Source organism: Pseudophryne corroboree, chromosome 4, assembly GCF_028390025.1.
Source record: "Pseudophryne corroboree isolate aPseCor3 chromosome 4, aPseCor3.hap2, whole genome shotgun sequence".
Classification (NCBI taxonomy): domain Eukaryota; kingdom Metazoa; phylum Chordata; class Amphibia; order Anura; family Myobatrachidae; genus Pseudophryne; species Pseudophryne corroboree.
Genome location: NC_086447.1, coordinates 88560400 through 88580228, shown reverse-complemented (window position 1 = coordinate 88580228; position 19829 = coordinate 88560400). Strand labels below are relative to the sequence as shown.

Sequence of the window (19829 nt, the reverse complement as noted above, 5' to 3'; positions counted from 1 at the left end):
AGTGTTCCGACCCTCTGGAGCTAATGGTGTCCAGTAGCCTAAGAAGCAGAGCCTATCAGTAAAGTAGGTCTGCTTCTCTCTCCTCAGTCCCACGAAGCAGGGAGCCTGTTGCAAGCAGTGCTCCCTGAAAATAAAAAAACCTAACAGTCTTTTTCCAGAGAAACTCAGTAGAGCTCCCCTAGTGTGCGACCAGTCTCCTCTGGGCACAGAATCTAACTGGGGTCTGGAGGAGGGGCATAGAGGGAGGAGCCAGTTCACACCCATTAAAAGGTCTTAAAGTGCCCACGTCTCCTGCAGAGCCCGTCTATACCCCATGGTCCTTACGGAGTCCCCAGCATCCTCTAGGACGTTAGAGAAAGTAGGGCAAGAAGCTTTTACGTATATACCAACATGAACATATACCTAATATTTATATACAGATGTGCCCTCATACATCTTTTTTTCTGAAAATGCGTCTTATTCGCATCACTATGCGAGTATGACACGAACAGACTCTACAGAGTAGAATGATATGTGGCATGCCTATACTGTGTGTGTGACTGCGGCTGTATCTGCATACGAAATGCTACACTACAAAGTTTTTATATGCAGATACAGGCGTGGTCACACAGAGAATATTGGCATGCCGCATATCACTTTAATCGGCATAAGCGTTTTATTTGCATCGTTTGGCGAGTAAAATGAAATATAATGGAAAAAGTCACACACAGACTTCAGCGCTACCAAGTCACGCCACTAGAAGGGCTGTGGACGCATCTTTAAAAACACAATACACATCTCTTTATACAGCATAATCCACAGAAGGGGTTAAAATAAGAATTTACTTACCGATAATTCTATTTCTCGTAGTCCGTAGTGGATGCTGGGAACTCCGTAAGGACCATGGGGAATAGCGGCTCCGCAGGAGACAGGGCACATCTAAAGAAAGCTTTAGGATCACCTGGTGTGCACTGGCTCCTCCCCCTATGACCCTCCTCCAAGCCTCAGTTAGGATACTGTGCCCGGACGAGCGTACACAATAAGGAAGGATTTTGAATCCCGGGTAAGACTCATACCAGCCACACCAATCACACTGTACAACTTGTGATCTGAACCCAGTTAACAGCATGATAATAGAGAAACCTCTATAAAAGATGGCTCACTACAACAATAACCCGAATTTTTTGGTAACAATAATTATGTACCAGTATTGCAGACAATCCGCACTTGGGATGGGCGCCCAGCATCCACTACGGACTACGAGAAATAGAATTATCGGTAAGTAAATTCTTATTTTCTCTGACGTCCTAGTGGATGCTGGGAACTCCGTAAGGACCATGGGGATTATACCAAAGCTCCCAAACGGGCGGGAGAGTGCGGATGACTCTGCAGCACCGAATGAGAGAACTCCAGGTCCTCCTCAGCCAGGGTATCAAATTTGTAGAAGTTTACAAACGTATTTGCTCCTGACGAAGTAACTGCTCGGCAAAGTTGTAAAGCCGAGACCCCTCGGGCAGCCGCCCAAGATGAGCCCACCTTCCTTGTGGAGTGGGCATTTTAAGATTTTTGGCTGTGGCAGGCATGCCACAGAACGTGCAAGCTGAATTGTACTACAAATCCAACGAGCAATCGTCTGCTTAGAAGCAGGAGCACCCAGTTTGTTGGGTGCATACAGGATAAACAGCGAGTCAGATTTTCTGACTCCAGCCGTCCTGGAAACATATATTTTCAGGGCCCTGACCACGTCAAGCAACTTGGAATCCTCCAAGTCCTTAGTAGCCGCAGGTACCACAATAGGTTGCTTCATGTGGAATGCAGAAACCACCTTAGGTAGAAATTGAGGACAAGTCCTCAATTCTGCCATTTCAGAATGAAATATTAAATAAGGGCTTTTATATGATAAAGCCGCCAGTTCTGACACACGCCTGGCTGAAACCAGGGCTAACAGCATCGTCACCTTCCATGTGAGATATTTTAAGTCCACAGTGGTGAGTAGTTCAAACCAATGTGACTTTAGGAAACTCAACACAACATTGAGATCCCAAGGTGCCACTGGAGGCACAAAAGGAGGCTGTATATGCAGTACCCCTTTTACAAATGTCTGAACTTCAGGCACTGAAGCCAGTTCCTTTTGGAAGAAAATCGACAGGGCCTAAATTTGAACCTTAATGGGCCCTAATCTTAGGCCCATAGACAGTCCTGTTTGCAGGAAATGGAGGAAACGACCCAGTTGAAATTCCTCTGTAGGGGCCTTCTTGGCCTCACACCACGCAACATATTTTCGCCAAATGCGGTGATAATGTTTTGCGGTTACGTCCTTCCTGGCCTTGACCAGGGTATGGATGACTTCATCTGGAATGCCTTTTTCCTTCAGGATCCGGCGTTCAACCGCCAAGCCGTCAAACGCAGCCGCGGTAAGTCTTGGAACAGACAAGGCCCCTGCTGGAGCAGGTCCCTTCTTAGAGGTAGAGGCCACGGTTCGTCCGTGAGCATCTCTTGAAGTTCCGGATACCAAGTCCTTCTTGGCCTATCCGGAACCACGAGTATAGTTCTTACTCCTCTCCTTCTTATGATTCTCAGTACTTTTGGTATGAGAGGCAGAGGAGGGAACACATACACTGACTGGTACACCCACGGTGTTACCAGAGCGTCCACCGCTATTGCCTGAGGGTCCCCTGACCTGGCGCAATATCTGTCTAGTTTTTTGTTTAGACGGGACGCCATTATGTCCACCTTTGGTTTTTCCCAACGGTTTACAATCAGGTGGAAGACTTCTGGGTGAAGTCCCCACTCTCCCGGGTGAAGGTCGTGTCTGCTGAGGAAGTCTGCTTCCCAGTTGTCCACTCCCGGAATGAACACTGCTGACAGTGCTATCACATGATTTTCCGCCCAGCGAAGAATCCTTGCAGCTTCTGCCATTGCCCCCCTGCTTCCCGTGCCGCCCTGTCTGTTTACGTGGGCGACTGACGTGATGTTGTCCGATTGGATCAATACCGCCTGACCCTGAAGCAGGGGTTTCGCTTGACTTAGGGCATTGTAAATGTCCCTTAGTTCCAGAATGTTTATATGAAGAGATGTCTCCAGGCTTGACCATAAGCCCTGGAAATTCCTTCCCTGTGTGACTGCTCCCCAGCCTCGCAGGCTGGCATCCGTGGCCACCAGGACCCAGTCCCGAATGCCGAATCTGCGGCCCTCTAGAAGATGAGCACTCTGCAACCACCACAGGAGGGATACCCTTGTCCCCGGTGACAGGGTTATCCGCTGAAGCATCTGAAGATGCAACCCGGACCATTTGTCCAGTAGGTTCCACTGGAAAGTCTTGCGTGGAATCTGCCGAATGGGATTGCTTCGTAGGAAGCCACCATTTTTACACAGAACCCTTGTGCATTGATGCACTGAGACTTGGTTCGGTTTTAGGAGGTTCCTGACTAGCTCGGATAACTCCCTGGCTTTCTCCTCCGGGAGAAACACCTTCTTTCTGGACTGTGTCCAGGATCAACCCTAGGAACAGAAGACAAGACGTCGGAACCAGCTGCGATTTTGGAATATTGAGAATCCAATCGTGCTGCCGCAACACTACCTGATATAGTGTTACACCGATCTCCAACTGTTCCCTGGATCTTACCCTTATCAGGGAATCGTCCAAGTAACGGATAACTAAAATTCCCTTCCTTCGAAGGAATATCATCATTACGGTCATTACTTCAGTAAAGACCCGGGGTGCCGTGGACCATCCCTACGGCAGCGTCCGAACTGATAGTGACAGTTCTGTACCATAACCTGAAATACCCTTGGTGAGAAGGGTAAATTTTGACCTGAAGGTAAGCATCCTTGATGTCCCGAGACATCATGTAGTCCCCTTCTTCCAGGTTTGCAATCACTGCTCTGAGTGACTCAATTTTGAATTTGAACCTCTGTATGCAAGTGTTCAAAGATTTTAGATTTTAGATTTTAAAATCGGTCTCCCCGAGCCGTCTGGCTTCGGTACCACAATAGTGTGGAATAATACCCCGTTCCCTGTTGCAGGAGGGGTACCTTGATTATCACCTGCTGGGAATACAGCTTGTGAATGGTTTCCAAACTTGCCTCCCTGTCAGCGGGAGACGTCGGTAAAACAGACCTTTGGAAACGGCGAGGGGGATACGTCTCGAATTTCAATTTGTACCCCTGAAATATTACCAGAAGGATCCAGGGGTCTACTTGCGAGTGAGCCCACTGCGCACTGAAATTCATTGAGAACGGGACCCCACCGTGCCTGAACTTGTAAAGCCCTAGCGTCATACTGAGGGCTTGGCAGAGGCGGAAAAGAGTTTCTGTTCCTTGGAACTGGCTGATCTCTGCAGCCATTTTCCTCTCCCTCTGTCACGAGCAGAAAAGAGGAACCCTTTTGTCCGCTTGCCAACCAGGCCTGCGCCTGATAATACGGCGTCTTATTTTGAGAGGCGACCTGGGGTACATCCCCTCTTTTAAGGCAATACTTCCAAATGCCGTTTGGAATCCGCATCACCTGACCACTTTACTGGTATAATTGGACAACGCACTTATACTTGATGCCAGTCGGCAAATATTCCGCTGTGCATCATGCATATATAGAAATGCATCTTTTAATTGCTCTATAGGCAATAATATACTGTCCTTATCTAGGATATCATATTTCCAGTCAGGGAATCCGACCACGCCAACCCACCACTGCACATCCAGGCTGAGGCGATTGCTGGTCGCAGTATAACACCAGTATGTGTGTAAATACATTTTAGGATACCCTCCTGCTTTCTATCAGCAGGATCCTTAAGGGCGGCCATCTCCAGAGAGGGTAGAGCCCTTGTACAAGCGTGTGAGCGCCTTATCCCCCCTAGGGGGTGTTTCCCAACGCACCCTAACCTCTGGCGGGAAAAGGTATACTGCCAATAACTTTTTAGAAATTATCAATTGTTATCGGGGGGAAACCCACGCATCATCACACCCCTCATTTTATTTCTCAGATTCAGGAAAACTACAGGAAGTTTTTCCTCACCAAACATAATACCCCTTTTTTTGGTGGTATTTATATTATCAGAAGAGTGTAAACTTTTTCCATTGCCTCAATCATGCAATGTGTGGCCCTATTGGAAATCACGGTTGTCTCTTCACCGTCGACACAGGAGTCCGTATCCGTGTCGGCGTCTGTATCTGAGGTAACGGGCGCTTTAGAGCCCCTGTATGAGACGTCTGGACATGCACAAGCTGAGTAGCCGGCTGTCTCATGTCAACCACTGTCTTTTATACAAAGCTGACACTGTCACGCAATTTCAACAGTACATCCACTCAGGTGTCGACCCCCCAGGGGGTGACAACACTATTACAGACACTCTACTCCGTCTCCTCATCATTTTTCTCCTCATACATGTCGACACAAACGTACCGACACAGCGCACACACACAGGGAATGCTCTGATAGAGGACAGGACCCCACTAGCCCTTTGGGGAGACAGAGGGAGAGTTTGCCAGCACACACCAGAGCGCTATATATATACAGGGATAACCTTATATAAGTGTTTTTCCCTTTATAGCTGCTGTATTGTTTATACTGCACCTAATTTGTGCCCCCCTCTCTTTTTTAACCCCTTTCTGTAGTGTAGTGACTGCAGGGGAGAGCCAGGGAGCTTCCCTCCAACTGAGCTGTGAGGGAAAATGGCGCCAGTGTGCTGAGGAGATAAGGACGCCGAGAAAGGGGCGGAGCCTATCATCCGTTTTCTTGTATGTTTTGGCAGGGGTTAAATGCATCCATATAGCCCAGGAGTTATATGTGATGCATTTATTTTAGCCATAAAAGGTTTTCTATCGATTTATTGCGTCTCAGGGCACTGCCCCCCCAGCGCCCTGCACCCTCAGTGACCGGAGTGTGAAGTGTGCTGAGAGCAATGGCGCACAGCTGCGGTGCTGTGCGCCTACCTTTATCTGAAGACAGGAAAGTCTTCTGCCGCCGATTTTTCCGGACCTCTTCGCTCTTCTGGCTCTGTAAGGGGGCCGGCGGCGCGGCTCCGGTGACCCATCCAGGCTGAACCTGTGATCGTCCCTCTGGAGCTAATGTCCAGTAGCCTAAGAAGCCCAATCCACTCTGCACGCAGGCGAGTTCGCTTCTTCTCCCCTTAGTCCCTCGATGCAGTGAGCCTGTTGCCAGCAGGTCTCACTGAAAATAATAAACCTAAACTAAAACTTTCACAAAGAGCTCAGGAGAGCCCCTAGTGTGCACCCTTCTCGTCGGGCACAGAAAATCTAACTGAGGCTTGGAGGAGGGTCATAGGGGGAGGAGCCAGTGCACACCAGGTGATCCTAAAGCTTTCTTTAGATGTGCCCTGTCTCCTGCGGAGCCGCTATTCCCCATGGTCCTTACGGAGTTCCCAGCATCCACTAGGACGTCAGAGAAAAACCTATATTCCCTATCACATGGACACACACCTGACCAGAGTTTCGCAGGACAGTCCCACTTGTTACCTCATGTACACCTTTATAGTCACTTCTCTGATCCCACATACAGGGGCACCTTATGCCCTCAAGTCATATCTAATAAACATGTACAGGGAACACCTCACCGTCCCCTCTGTGCCAGCTATCTGATAAAATGTACAGGGTATATCTCACCGTCACCTCTGTGCCAGCAATCTGATAACATGTACAGAGGACACCTCACGGTCACCTCTATAATCCCATGTACAGGGGACACCTCACCGTCACCTCTATAATCCCATGTACAGGGAACACCTCACAGTCACCACTATAATCCCATGTACAGGGGACACCTCACGGTCACCTCTATAATCCCATGTACAGGGGAAACCTCACGGTCACCTCTATAATCCCATGTACAGGGGACACCTCACGGTCACCTCTATAATCCCATGTACAGGGGACACCTCACGGTCACCTCTATAATCCCGTGTACAGGGGACACCTCACTGTCACCTCTCTAATCCCATGTACAGGGGACACCTCACTGTCACCTCTACAATCCCATGTACAGGGGACACATCACTGTCACCTCTATAATCCCATGTACAGGGGACACCTCACTGTCACCTCTATAATCCCATGTACAGGGGACACCTCACTGTCACCTCTATAATCCCATGTACAGGGGACACCTCTATAATCCCATGTACAGGGGACACCTCACGGTCACCTCTATAATCCCATGTACAGGGGACACCTCACCGTCACCTCTATAATCCCATGTATACAGGACACCTCACAGTCACCTCTATAATCCCATGTACACTGGACACCTCACCGTCTCCTCTGTGCCACCTATCTGATAACTTGTACAGGGGACACCTCACAGTCACCACTATAATCCCATGTACAGGGGACACCTCACAGTCACCTCTGTAATCCCATGTATAGGGGACACCTCACAGTCACCTCTATAATCCCATGTACAGGGGACACCTCACGGTCACCTCTGTAATCCCATGTACAGGGGACACCTCACAGTCACCTTTTGATATGTTACAGTCAGTCCAGTTTTATGGAGAAAGTGGAAACATGTTAAACAAGTTTCTCTCTTTTATATTATGAAGTTAGGAAGACATAACATAACATTAGTTAGGTGTAATTACTATGCTTAATTATAGCATTTGCCGGTTTACTGGATTATACAAACCTTTAAAAGAAAGAAAACAAAAATCTGCTATATTGTATGATACCTAATCTTACTGTGGATTATCACAGACTGCGGCTTAGCCTGCTATAGTCAGGGCACATCCAAATAAGATAGAGAAATAAAAAAAACACTCTATCTGGTCCACAGGCGCAGCAGTAAGGCACAAAGCCTGGAGGAGCAGCGAGACAATAATCCAGGCTTCTGTCAGGAATCAGCATCGCGCCAGTTGGTTAGGTCGTACAATGCCCATTCTCCTGACAAAGCAACCTAAATACAGCAGAACCGGCATTCGCCGACTTAACATTGAGCAGAATTGAATAGCGCCAGAAACTAATTCCCGGCGCTATTCAACTGACAGCAAATTGAATTGACCCCACAGTCTGTAAAAGTGGCAGTTGGGAGCAGATTGGCAGACACTATTTCTGTTCTAAGCTTAGAAAAGTGATAATTTCACTGTGATAAAGTACCAATCAGCTCCTAACTGCCATGTCACAGGCTGGGTTTGAAAAATGACCGTTAGGAGCTGACTGGCTGGTACTTTCACAGTGAAAGTATCACTTTTCAAGGCTTAGTATATTCCGACCTCCATGCTTTACTAAATCTCCCCCATGGTACAGTAGATGTGGAATGGAGCTGGGAGAGTGTGAACAGTGACTGGTTGTAATGAGTAGTACATGTCACTGCTCAGGTACAGAGTAGGCAGCACTGGAGTTGTGAATCACTGTGCCTGTAGTTATAGGCTGACGGTGCAGTGTAATATCTCCCAAGTTACAAAGAGCAGTGTGACAGAGCGGACGGAGCGCGGCGTATGGACTGAATAGCACAGGGGTAGGAAAGTGCACTGGGTACTTATTCTGAGCGTACAAACCCACAGCACTCGGGGTATTGCAAGGAGCAGGGTATCTATAGTGGCTATACAGCACACATTACCCGGCATTGGGTGGAGCAGTGGAGCATTATATTAGGTGTACAGAGAAGCAGCACTGACATAAGCCGGCTGTATCTCTGCCATTGTACAGAGTAAATATTACTGGCACTGAAAGCAGCAACACAGATGGCGGCACGGTCGGCCACCATAGTTAGTGACCTGAAGGGTGACAGCTCCACAACACTATAACGTGGAGGTTTGTGTTCTGTTGAAACAGTTGAGAGTTAACACTGTAGCTCATTTAACCGGTTTCAACAAGGCTGATCACATGCTAAGGAAGAAGTTTCCTTCCCAGGGAAACATATTGCCCTAAACCAGGGGTTCTCAAACGTTTTTGAACCACGAACCCTAGAGTATCAGAATTGTTTTCACTGCACCCCTAGGTCAAAATTTTCTTTTTGTTAAATTTTGAAAGAATTATTACATTTTGTAAATTCTGTTTATATGTCATCCTTAGGGTCAACTGTATGGCGAGGGACAGGAATTGCTTCTGTTTGTCCACATTTTATGATTGGCAGCCACCAGCGCTGGCTTTGCCTATTACATGGACCATAAATAATGTGAATTGGTCCTGGACCACAAACTCAGGGCACCCCAGTAAGGGGTATATGCAATTGCGGTCGAATTGCCGAAAATGTCGAAAAACGGGTCATTTTCGACACAAAAAACCTGTTGAATTTGATTCGACAATTCAATACAGTACTTTTCGACAAAAAACCTGCAGTTTCATTTTCGACTTTTGGCAATTCAACATGTCTGCAATGTTAAAATGCAGCTTTTCGACAAAAGTATATTCAATTGTAGAATGTAGATTCAACAACAGTGCTTTTCGACAGTCATTTCGTCAATTTCATTCTGCCTCATTTTCCTGTCGTGATCTAATAAAAAATTAAAAACAATTTTTTTTGTTCTTTTTTTATTGCTAATAACATATCTATTTATATTAGAAGGGATTATCTACTTGGTTTGTCGTTAGGAGCCATAAGTATTATTTAATCGACTTTTTAAAAGAATATATCTTTTTTTTTTTTACCAACTACAATAATATGGAGAGATCAGTGCATGTTTTTAGGTTGGAAGGGGTGTGAAAGTGTTAAAATTCCTGAAAAAAATGCGTGGGGTCCCCCCTCCTAAGCATAACCAGCCTCGGTAGACCACAAGAGTGACCCCACATAACCTCGCGGTCTACCGCTGACCGCAAAGTTCCCACCATTGGATATAATGGAGCGCCTATGCGCTACACTGTATCTAGAGTGCGCCGCTTGATGACAGCTCAGGCGCGCTCAGCCAATCAGGAGTGCCATGACGTGGCGCTCCCTGATTGGCTGAAGGGACCCTCTTTGACAGCAGTCACGGGGGGTCCCGCCAGTCGGGGAAAGGGGCCCCATGTGTAAACATGGGACCCCTTTCAGTGCGTGGTCCGGGTTCTTCGTTTTTTTTTTTTTTTGCCAAGTACGTGGATTACAAACAAGAAGAGGACCGATCTACACTGGATTGTTGTGAGTATAATTTTATTTACAGGTACCCCATGGATTCTACGTGGAGAAGGGGACCAACTCTTCGTGTCAACATAGGTAAGTATGTGTGTGTCGGCGTGCATGTATGTAATAAAGTTATACTGTCACGGTGTGTGTGTACTGTTTTTATTTGGGTATTTTTTTTGCAGTAGAACTACAGGTACCAGCGGGCCTGTTTTCCCCCCGCATGCTGGTACTTGTGGTTCTCCAAGTATCAGCTTGCGGGGGAGGTTTGCTGGGACTTGTAGTACTGCTACAAAAAACAATATTCTTTCATTTTACACTCTGGCTATCAGCCCCCAATCCGCCGCCCTTGGATGGGGGGGGGGAGACAGCCTCGGGCTTCACCCCTGGCCCTTGGGTGGCTGGAGGGGGGGGGGGGGGGGACCCCTTGATTTAAGGTGTCCCCACTCCTCCAGGGTACCCCGGCCAGGGGTGACTAGTTGGGGATTTAATGCCACGGCCGCAGGGACCAATATAAAAGTGTCCCCCGGCTGTGGCATTATCTCTCTGGCTAGTGGAGCCCGATGCTGGTGTAAAAAATACGGGGGACCCCTGTGTCTTTTGTCCCCCGTATTTTTTGCACCAGGACCGGACGCAGAGCCCGTTGCTGATTGTTAAAATACGGGGGAACCCCTGTCATTTTTCCCCCCCTTATTTTTAAAACCAGGACCGGCTCAAAGAGCCCGAGGCTGGTTATGCTTAGGAGGGGGGACCCCACGCATTTTTTTTAGGATTTTTTGAACACTTTTGTGCCATTCATGAAGTTGAATCCAGGCCGCCCACTATTCGTCAATTGGTCCATTTTTCGACAGCGGGACTGTCGAATCCGTTATTTATTGAATATGTCGAATTCGGGTCCCAGCGGGAGGGTTTCGACTGTCGAATTGTGTCGAAACCAAAAACGGTCGAATTCCAGCCCTAGACTAATGGTCTTTCATCAACTGAAAGCAAATGGAGGTTTTATGAACTTCTCTCCATATATACATGGAGACCAGACAAAGCATGGGTGGGGTGGTGTCAGGTATTCCTAGTAGTATAGTATAATAGTGACGTTTAAAGCCCTATAAAATACATGCATGCTATGACAAATCGCTGCACCAGCACAACTACAAAACTAAACCCACCTGTCAGTTGTCAGACCACACCAATCTATTGTGGATTGAAGGCTCGCAGATCAGTAAGTAGCACTGGCATATAATTATCACACCTCTATAAACTTTTATATGTCACATGTAACCTGTACAGTGGAATGGTCATGTATATAGGCAATTATCAAAAGCCTTCACATTTCCTGACATCTATGCAATAAAAAAAAATAAGAATTTACTCACCGGTAATTCTATTTCTCGTAGTCCGTAGTGGATGCTGGGAACTCCGTAAGGACCATGGGGAATAGACGGGCTCCGCAGGAGACTGGGCACTCTAAAAGAAAGATTAGGTACTATCTGGTGTGCACTGGCTCCTCCCTCTATGCCCCTCTTCAGACCTCAGTTAAGGAAACTGTGCCCGGAAGAGCTGACACAACAAGGAAAGGATTTGGAATCCAGGGTAAGACTCATACCAGCCACACCAATCACACCGTACAACTTGTGATAACCATACCCAGTTAACAGTATGAACAACAACGGAGCCTCAGGAACAGATGGCTCATAACAATAACCCTTTAGTTAAGCAATAACTATATACAAGTATTGCAGAGAGTCCGCACTTGGGACGGGCGCCCAGCATCCACTACGGACTACGAGAAATAGAATTACCGGCGAGTACATTCTTATTTTCTCTGACGTCCTAGTGGATGCTGGGAACTCCGTAAGGACCATGGGGATTATACCAAAGCTCCCAAACGGGCGGGAGAGTGCGGATGACTCTGCAGCACCGAATGAGCAAAGGCAAGGTCCTCCTCAGCCAGGGTATCAAACTTGTAGAACTTAGCAAATGTGTTTGAACCCGACCAAGTAGCAGCTCGGCAAAGTTGTAAAGCCGAGACCCCTCGGGCAGCCGCCCAAGAAGAGCCCACCTTCCTTGTGGAATGGGCTTTTACAGATTTAGGATCCGGCAATCCTGCCGCAGAATGAGCTTGCTGAATCGTGTTACAGATCCAGCGCACAATAGTTTGCTTTGAAGCAGGAGCACCCAGCTTGTTGGGTGCATGCAGGATAAACAGCGAGTCGGTTTTCCTGACTCCAGCCGTCCTGGCTACATAGATTTTCAAAGCCCTGACTACATCTAGTAACTTGGAGTCCTCCAAGTCCCGAGTAGCCGCAGGCACCACAATAGATTGGTTCAAATGAAACGCTGATACCACCTTAGGGAGAAATTGGGGACGAGTCCTCAATTCCGCCCTGTCCATATGGAAGATTAGATAAGGGCTTTTACATGACAAAGCCGCCAATTCTGACACACGCCTAGCAGAAGCTAAGGCCAATAGCATGACCACTTTCCACGTGAGATATTTTAGCTCCACGGTCTTAAGTGGCTCAAACCAGTGGGATTTCAGGAAATCCAACACAACGTTAAGATCCCAAGGTGCCACTGGAGGCACAAAAGGGGGCTGAATATGCAGCACTCCCTTAACAAACGTCTGAACTTCAGGCAGTGAAGCCAGTTCTTTTTGAAAGAAAATAGATTGGGCCGAAATCTGGACCTTTATGGATCCTAATTTTAGGCCCATAGTCACTCCTGACTGTATGAAGTGCAGGAATCGACCCAGCTGGAATTCCTCTGTAGGGGCCTTCCTGGCCTCACACCAAGCAACATATTTTCGACATATACGGTGATAATGTTTTGCTGTCACGTCTTTCCTAGCCTTTATCAGCGTAGGAATCACTTCATCTGGAATGCCCTTTTCCGTTAGGATCCGGCGTTCAACCGCCATGCAGTCAAACGCAGCCGCGGTAAGTCTTGGAACAGACAGAGCCCCTGCTGTAACAGGTCCTGTCTGAGAGGCAGAGGCCATGGGTCCTCTGAGATCATTTCTTGTAGTTCTGGGTACCAAGTTCTTCTTGGCCAATCCGGAACGATGAGTATAGTTCTTACTCCTCTCTTTCTTACTATCCTCAGTACCTTGGGTATGAGAGGGAACACATAAACCGACTGGTACACCCACGGTGTCACTAGTGCGTCCACAGCTATCGCCTGAGGGTCCCTTGACCTGGCGCAATATTTTTTTAGCTTTTTGTTGAGGCGGGACGCCATCATGTCCACCTGTGGCCGTTCCCAACGGTTTACAATCTGCGTGAAGACTTCTGGATGAAATCCCCACTCTCCCGGGTGGAGGTCGTGCCTGCTGAGGAAGTCTGCTTCCCAGTTGTCCACTCCCGGAATGAACACTGCTGACAGTGTTAGCACGTGATTTTCCGCCCATCGGAGAATCCTTGTGGCTTTCGCCATCGCCATCCTGCTTCTTGTGCCGCCCTGGCGGTTTACATGGGCGACCGCCGTGATGCTGTCTGATTGAATCAGCACAGGTTGGTTTTGAAGCAGGGGCTCTGCTTGACTCAGGGCGTTGTAAATGGCCCTTAGTTCCAGTATATTTATGTGTAGTGAAGTCTCCTGACTTGACCACTGTCCTTGGAAGTTCCTTCCCTGAGTGACTGCCCCCCCATCCTCGGAGGCTTGCGTCCGTGGTCACCAGGACCCAGTCCTGTATGCCGAACCTGCGGCCCTCGAGAAGATGAGCACTCTGCAGCCACCACAGCAGAGACACCCTGGCCCTTGGGGACAGGGTGATCAACCGATGCATCTGAAGATGCGATCCGGACCATTTGTCTAACAGATCCCACTGAAAGATCCTTGCATGGAACCTGCCGAAGGGAATTGCTTCGTAAGAAGCCACCATCTTTCCCAGGACTCGCGTGCAGTGATGCACCGACACCTGTTTTGGTTTCAGGAGGTCCCTGACCAGAGATGACAATTCCTAGGCCTTCTCCACCGGGAGAAACACCTTCTTCTGTTCTGTGTCCAGAATCATGCCCAGGAAGAGCAGACGCATCGCAGGAATCAGCTGCGACTTTGGGATATTCAGAATCCAGCCGTGCTGTTGCAACACTTCCCGAGAGAGTGCTACGCTGACTAACAACTGCTCTCTGGACCTCGCCTTTATAAGGAGATCGTCCAAGTACGGGATAATTATAACTCCCTTTTTCCGAAGGAGTATCATCATTTCGGCCATTACCTTGGTAAATACTCTCGGTGCCGTGGACAGACCAAACGGCAACGTCTGGAATTGGTAATGACAATCCTGTACCACAAACCTGAGGTACTCCTGGTGAGGTGGGTAAACGGGGACATGCAAGTAAGCATCCTTGATGTCCAGCGACACCATAAAATCCCCCTCCTCCAGGCTTGCAATAACCGCCCTGAGCGATTCCATTTTGAACTTGAACTTCCTTATATAAGTGTTCAAGGATTTTAAATTCAGAATGGGTCTCACCATTTGATTGGTCTGGTTTCGGTACCACAAACATTGTGGAATAGTAACCCCGTCCCTGTTGAAGGAGGGGAACCTTGATTATCACCTGCTGGAGATACAGCTTGTGAATTGCCGCCAGTACTACCTCCCTTTCCCTGGGAGCAGCTGGCAAGGCTGATTTGAGGTAACGGCGAGGGGGAGTCGCCTCGAACTCCAGCTTGTATCCCTGAGATACAATTTGTACAGCCCAGAGATCCACTTGTGAGCAAACCCACTGGTTGCTGAAGTTTCGGAGACGCGCCCCCACCGCACCCGGCTCCGCCTGTGGAGCCCCAGCGTCATGCGGTGGACTTAGAGGAAGCGGGGGAGGATTTTTGTTCCTGGGAACTGGCTGCCTGGTGCAGCTTCTTTCCTCTACCCCTGCCTCTGGGCAGAAAGGATGCGCCTCTGATCCGCTTGCCTTTCTGAGGCCAAAAGGACTGTACATGATAATACGGTGCTTTCTTAGGCTGTGAGGGAACCTGAGGTAAAAAAAAGTTGACTTCCCGGCTGTTGCCGTGGATACGAGGTCCGAGAGACCGTCCCCAAACAATTCCTCACCCTTATAAGGCAAAACCTCCATGTGCCTTTTAGAATCAGCATCACCTGTCCACTGCCGAGTCCATAATACTCTCCTGGCAGAAATGGACATTGCATTAATTCTAGATGCCAGCAGGCAAATGTCCCTCTGTGCATCCCGCATATGTAAGACGACGTCTTTTATATGTTCTATGGTTAGCAATATAGTATCCCTGTCGAGGGAATCAATGTTGTCTGACAGGGAATCAGACCATGCGGCTGCAGCACTACACATCCATGCTGAAGCAATAGCAGGTCTCAGTATAGTACCTGAGTGTGTATACACAGACTTCAGGATAGCTTCCTGCTTTCTATCCGCAGGCTCCTTTAAGGCGGCCGTATCCTGAGACGTCAGTGCCACCTTTTTTGATAAGCGTGTGAGCGCCTTGTCCACCCTAGGGGATGTTTCCCAACGTAACCTGTCCGTTGGCGGGAAAGGGTACGCCATCAGTAACCTCTTAGAAATCACTAGTTTCTTATCGGGGGAACTCCACGCTTCCTCACACAATTCATTTAATTCATCAGATGGGGGAAAAGTCACTGGCTGCTTTTTCTCCCCAAACATAATACCCTTCTTGGTGGTAACCGGGTTAATATCAGAAATGTGCAATACATTTTTCATTGCAGTAATCATGCATCGGATGGCTTTTGTAGACTGTGCATTTGTCTCATCCTCATCGACACTGGAGTCAGACTCCGTGTCGACATCTGTGTCTACCATCTGAGCTAGCGGGCGTTTATGAGCTCCTGATGGCTTCTGAGACGCCTGGGCAGGCGCGGGCTGAGATCCCGGCTGTCCCAAGGCTGCTGCGTCATCGAACCTTTTATGTAAGGAGTTGACACTGTCTGTTAAGACCTTCCACATATCCATCCAATCCGGTGTCGGCCCCGTCGGGGGCGACACCACACTTATCTGCCCTTGCTCCGCCTCCACGTAACCCCCCTCATCAAACATGTCGACACAGCCGTACCGACACACCGCACACACACAGGGAATGCTCTGACTGAGGACAGGACCCCACAAAGTCCTTTGAGGAGACAGAGAGAGAGTATGCCAGCACACACCACAGCGCTATATAACACAGGGATTTACACTATACGGAGTGATTTTTCCCAATAGCTGCTTCTTATCTTATTTGCGCCTAAATTTATGTGCCCCCCCTCTCTTTTTTACCCTTCATGTACAGGATACTGCAGGGGAGAGCCTGGGGCGCGTCCTTCCAGCGGAGCTGTGAAGAGAAAATGGCGCTGGTGTGCTGAGGAAGAAGGCCCCGCCCCCTCAGCGGCGGGCTTCTCCCGCGTTTTGTATATCTTAATGGCGGGGTTTTTTGCACATATACAGTTTTCCAGACTGTATTATGTGCATAATGTGCCAAAAGGTATTCTTATTGCTGCCCAGGGCGCCCCCCCCCCCCCCCCCCACAGCGCCCTGCACCCTACAGTGAGCGGAGTGTGTGGTGTGCAGTGGGAGCAATGGCGCACAGCTGCAGTGCTGTGCGCTACCTTAATGAAGACCGGAGTCTTCTGCCGTCGATTTCATCTCCTTCTTCTGTCTTCTGGCTCTGCAAGGGGGACGGCGGCGTGGCTCCGGGAACGGACGATCGAGGTCAGGCCCTGTGTTCGAACCCTCTGGAGCTAATGGTGTCCAGTAGCCTAAGAAGCACAAGCTAGCTGCACGCAGGTAGGTTTGCTTCTCTCCCCTCAGTCCCACGTAGCAGTGAGTCTGTTGCCAGCAGATCTCACTGAAAATAAAAAACATAACAAATACTTTCTTTCTAGCAAGCTCAGGAGAGCCCACTAGGAGCACCCAGCTCTGGCCGGGCACAGATTCTAACTGAGGTCTGGAGGAGGGGCATAGAGGGAGGAGCCAGTGCACACCAGATAGTACCTAATCTTTCTTTTAGAGTGCCCAGTCTCCTGCGGAGCCCGTCTATTCCCCATGGTCCTTACGGAGTTCCCAGCATCCACTAGGATGTCAGAGAGAAAAAAAATAATCAAATTTTGTCTTTGCACTTGGTTAAGTTTTTTTTTAATTTTTATAGTCATATTTGGGAGCACCAGGGATGGTGTAATGGTTAGCATTACTGCCTCACAGCACTGAGGTCATGGGTTTAATTCCCACCATGGCCCCAACAGTGTGCAGCTTGTATATTTTCCCCGTGTTTGTGTGGGTTTCCTCCCACAATCCAAAAATACACTGGTAGGTTAATTGACTCCCCCCCCCCCCCCCCCCAAAAAAAAAAATAACCCTAACGTGAATGTGTGCGCGTGTACATGTGGTAGGGAATATAGATTGTAAGCTCCACTGGGGCAGGGACTGATGTCCATGGCCAAACATTCTCTGTAAATCGATGCGGAATATGTGTGCGCTATATAAATAACTGATAATAAAAAAAATAATAATAATATTCAAACGTCTACGAAATATATTGTTTTATTATTCTGGGCCTCCCTTGCTGTTTTTCAGCCATCAAGCAGACTCATTTCCTGCATGATGATAGAAAACATTGCTGAAGAGCACATAAATAAGCAAGGCCTAGTATATAATTTTTGTTTTAAGAACCTATTTAAACATCTGCCATTTAAACGGGAGTTACAAGCAACTTTCTCCAAAATACAAGGTACATGTTGCAGTTCTGTTTATGGGAAACGACCGTACACGCATAACTGCTAAGCAACCAAAACGGCCAAACATTCTGATAAGGAGATGTCCATCCAGTGATGGAAAACCAGGTCCTAGTCTCTGGCAGCAGTCAATTCTAAGATAAAATTCTTTTGGTGCCCCAGCAACAAGTATCTGGTGGTACCCAATAGCCAGAGATTAATACAGCCAAAAAAGCTAAGGAGTTCTTTCCCCCCCAACATCCCCTAACCTGGCAGGTAAAACTGAATCCTTCCACAAAACAGACTGCTGTATGCTCTCCGCACAATGGCTAATCCTGCTGCTTGGCCCCAACGAAACATAGTGGTGTCTGTGCCCAATTTAGCCAAGTTTCAGCATCTCACATCAGCATCTCACACCATACAATGGACTCCTAGTGGCCTGTTGGATAGAAGATTACGGTCGAATTCCAACCACATTTATCAAACTGCCTGATAATATGATAGACGGCAATCATTTCAAATTGCTTTGGGCCTACAGGCTGCAATATCAGTCCAGATGCCAGATACCACAGCTTTAGGCCAGCTTGCCCTTTCGGCCACTTTTCACCAATGAAAACTCTTTGCTTGTGAATGCCTTCTGTCATGAGAGAAGCCCAACTAACAATTAACATTTCTTAAATAATCTTTTATGACTGCAAAATGAAGCAGAAGTAATATCTGTAAGGCAACATACTGTTAAAATCAAGTTAAAAGAAGAAAAAAAAAAAAAAAGAGCAAAGCTGCAAGAAGACCTCTTTACCCATCAACGACAATGCCACAATAATTATGCTATTAAAATCAACCACACATACAGACATATAACACCAGCAACATGACAGTCCAACGTCCATGAGGACAGACAAGGAATTCCTCTCTGTGTAGTATTATTGCTTATGGGTTTTGAGTTCAAGCTGAACAGTGCAGGGCGACTCACTATGGGTAAGGGTACAAACATGGGGGGTTTGATTCCTCCATTCTTATCCCTTTAATAGGTCAGTACACACTTTATTAGGCATTTGGACACTTTCTAATGCACGTTTCTTAGTAAAATAACATTGCACACATGTGTGTCTTTCCCCCACCTCTCCTACATCCAGAGAAGGCAGACTGGCACATACCCTGCACTGTGACACTCCCCAGTAATTATTAAACAAATATTGCAGAGCAGACGCTGTGCGCCGACTACTGACCATCATGTAAGGACTAACCTTCTGTTCAGTACCTCAGCACAACATGAAGAGGCAATGGCCAATGTAACAGCACGAGCACATCAAACGGGGATGTAATCATGTTACTGCCAGTCAGTATTCCGACGCCGGATGCAATGATTATTAAACCCAAATCTCACATATCTTCTGGATCAAGCTAATCTGTCCGGCACTAATCTCACTTACCGTAATTCTATTTTTTTTTTTTTTAACTTAACCTTTTTCGCCTTGGGGATGGGACAATACAGAGTAAAAGTATAGAGGAATCAATCAGTGCTTACCATTATGTTAAGCACTGCTGGGGGGAAGTGTCATTTCCAGTCCGGTAATCCAATAAAGCACTCTGTCACGCATCGTCTTATGTCAACTGCGTCTACCTATCTCAGGGAAAGAAAGCGCAGCGCACTCCCCAGGTCTAAAGTCACACTCGCCTGCCGTCACACACCCAGCCTGATAGCAGCCGGTGGGAGTGGACTGACATTCCTGTACAGACAAGACCGGCCTGCTGGCTGCAGTAACGTCCTGGGGCAGCGGCTCACCTGCACTGACACTAATAGCAGGCAGGGAGAATGGTTTACTAGGGCAAGGCCACTAACCCTTCCACTGCCAGCGGCCCCGTCAGGGAAATAAAGGTACAGGTACCGTTTCCTGTGTGTGTCTCATTACTCAATATTATAAAGGAACAAAAATAAAGTTACAGGTAAGTCGCCCCAGATTTCAGTGGCCTGTAGAATATCATTATGCAGCCTCAGTAAAGTCTTCAGAGTAATATCCTTACATACAACAGTAGCGTCACACTACCCACATGTTGGGGGGAGATGTAACAGACCTTTCAAAGAGAAAACGTGGAGACGTTGCAAGTAGCAACTAATTAAGATTCTAG

At 47.8% G+C, this 19829-nt stretch overlaps 1 protein-coding gene across 4 annotated transcripts in view; it reads right to left on the bottom strand.

The window, feature by feature from the left end:
- CD2AP (CD2 associated protein) overlaps window positions 1-19829 on the bottom strand; it is a 171881-nt gene that overhangs the window by 100478 nt on the left and 51574 nt on the right. The window contains exon 1 of one of the 4 annotated variants that reach the window (XM_063915245.1): window positions 19228-19329. The exons of the other annotated variants lie outside the window; for them this stretch is intronic. Coding sequence (XP_063771315.1) covers window positions 19228-19230 — 3 coding nt within the window. The 5' untranslated portion in view covers window positions 19231-19329. Of the gene's footprint in view, window positions 1-19227; window positions 19330-19829 lie in introns of those variants that run through there. 4 annotated transcript variants of the gene reach the window in all.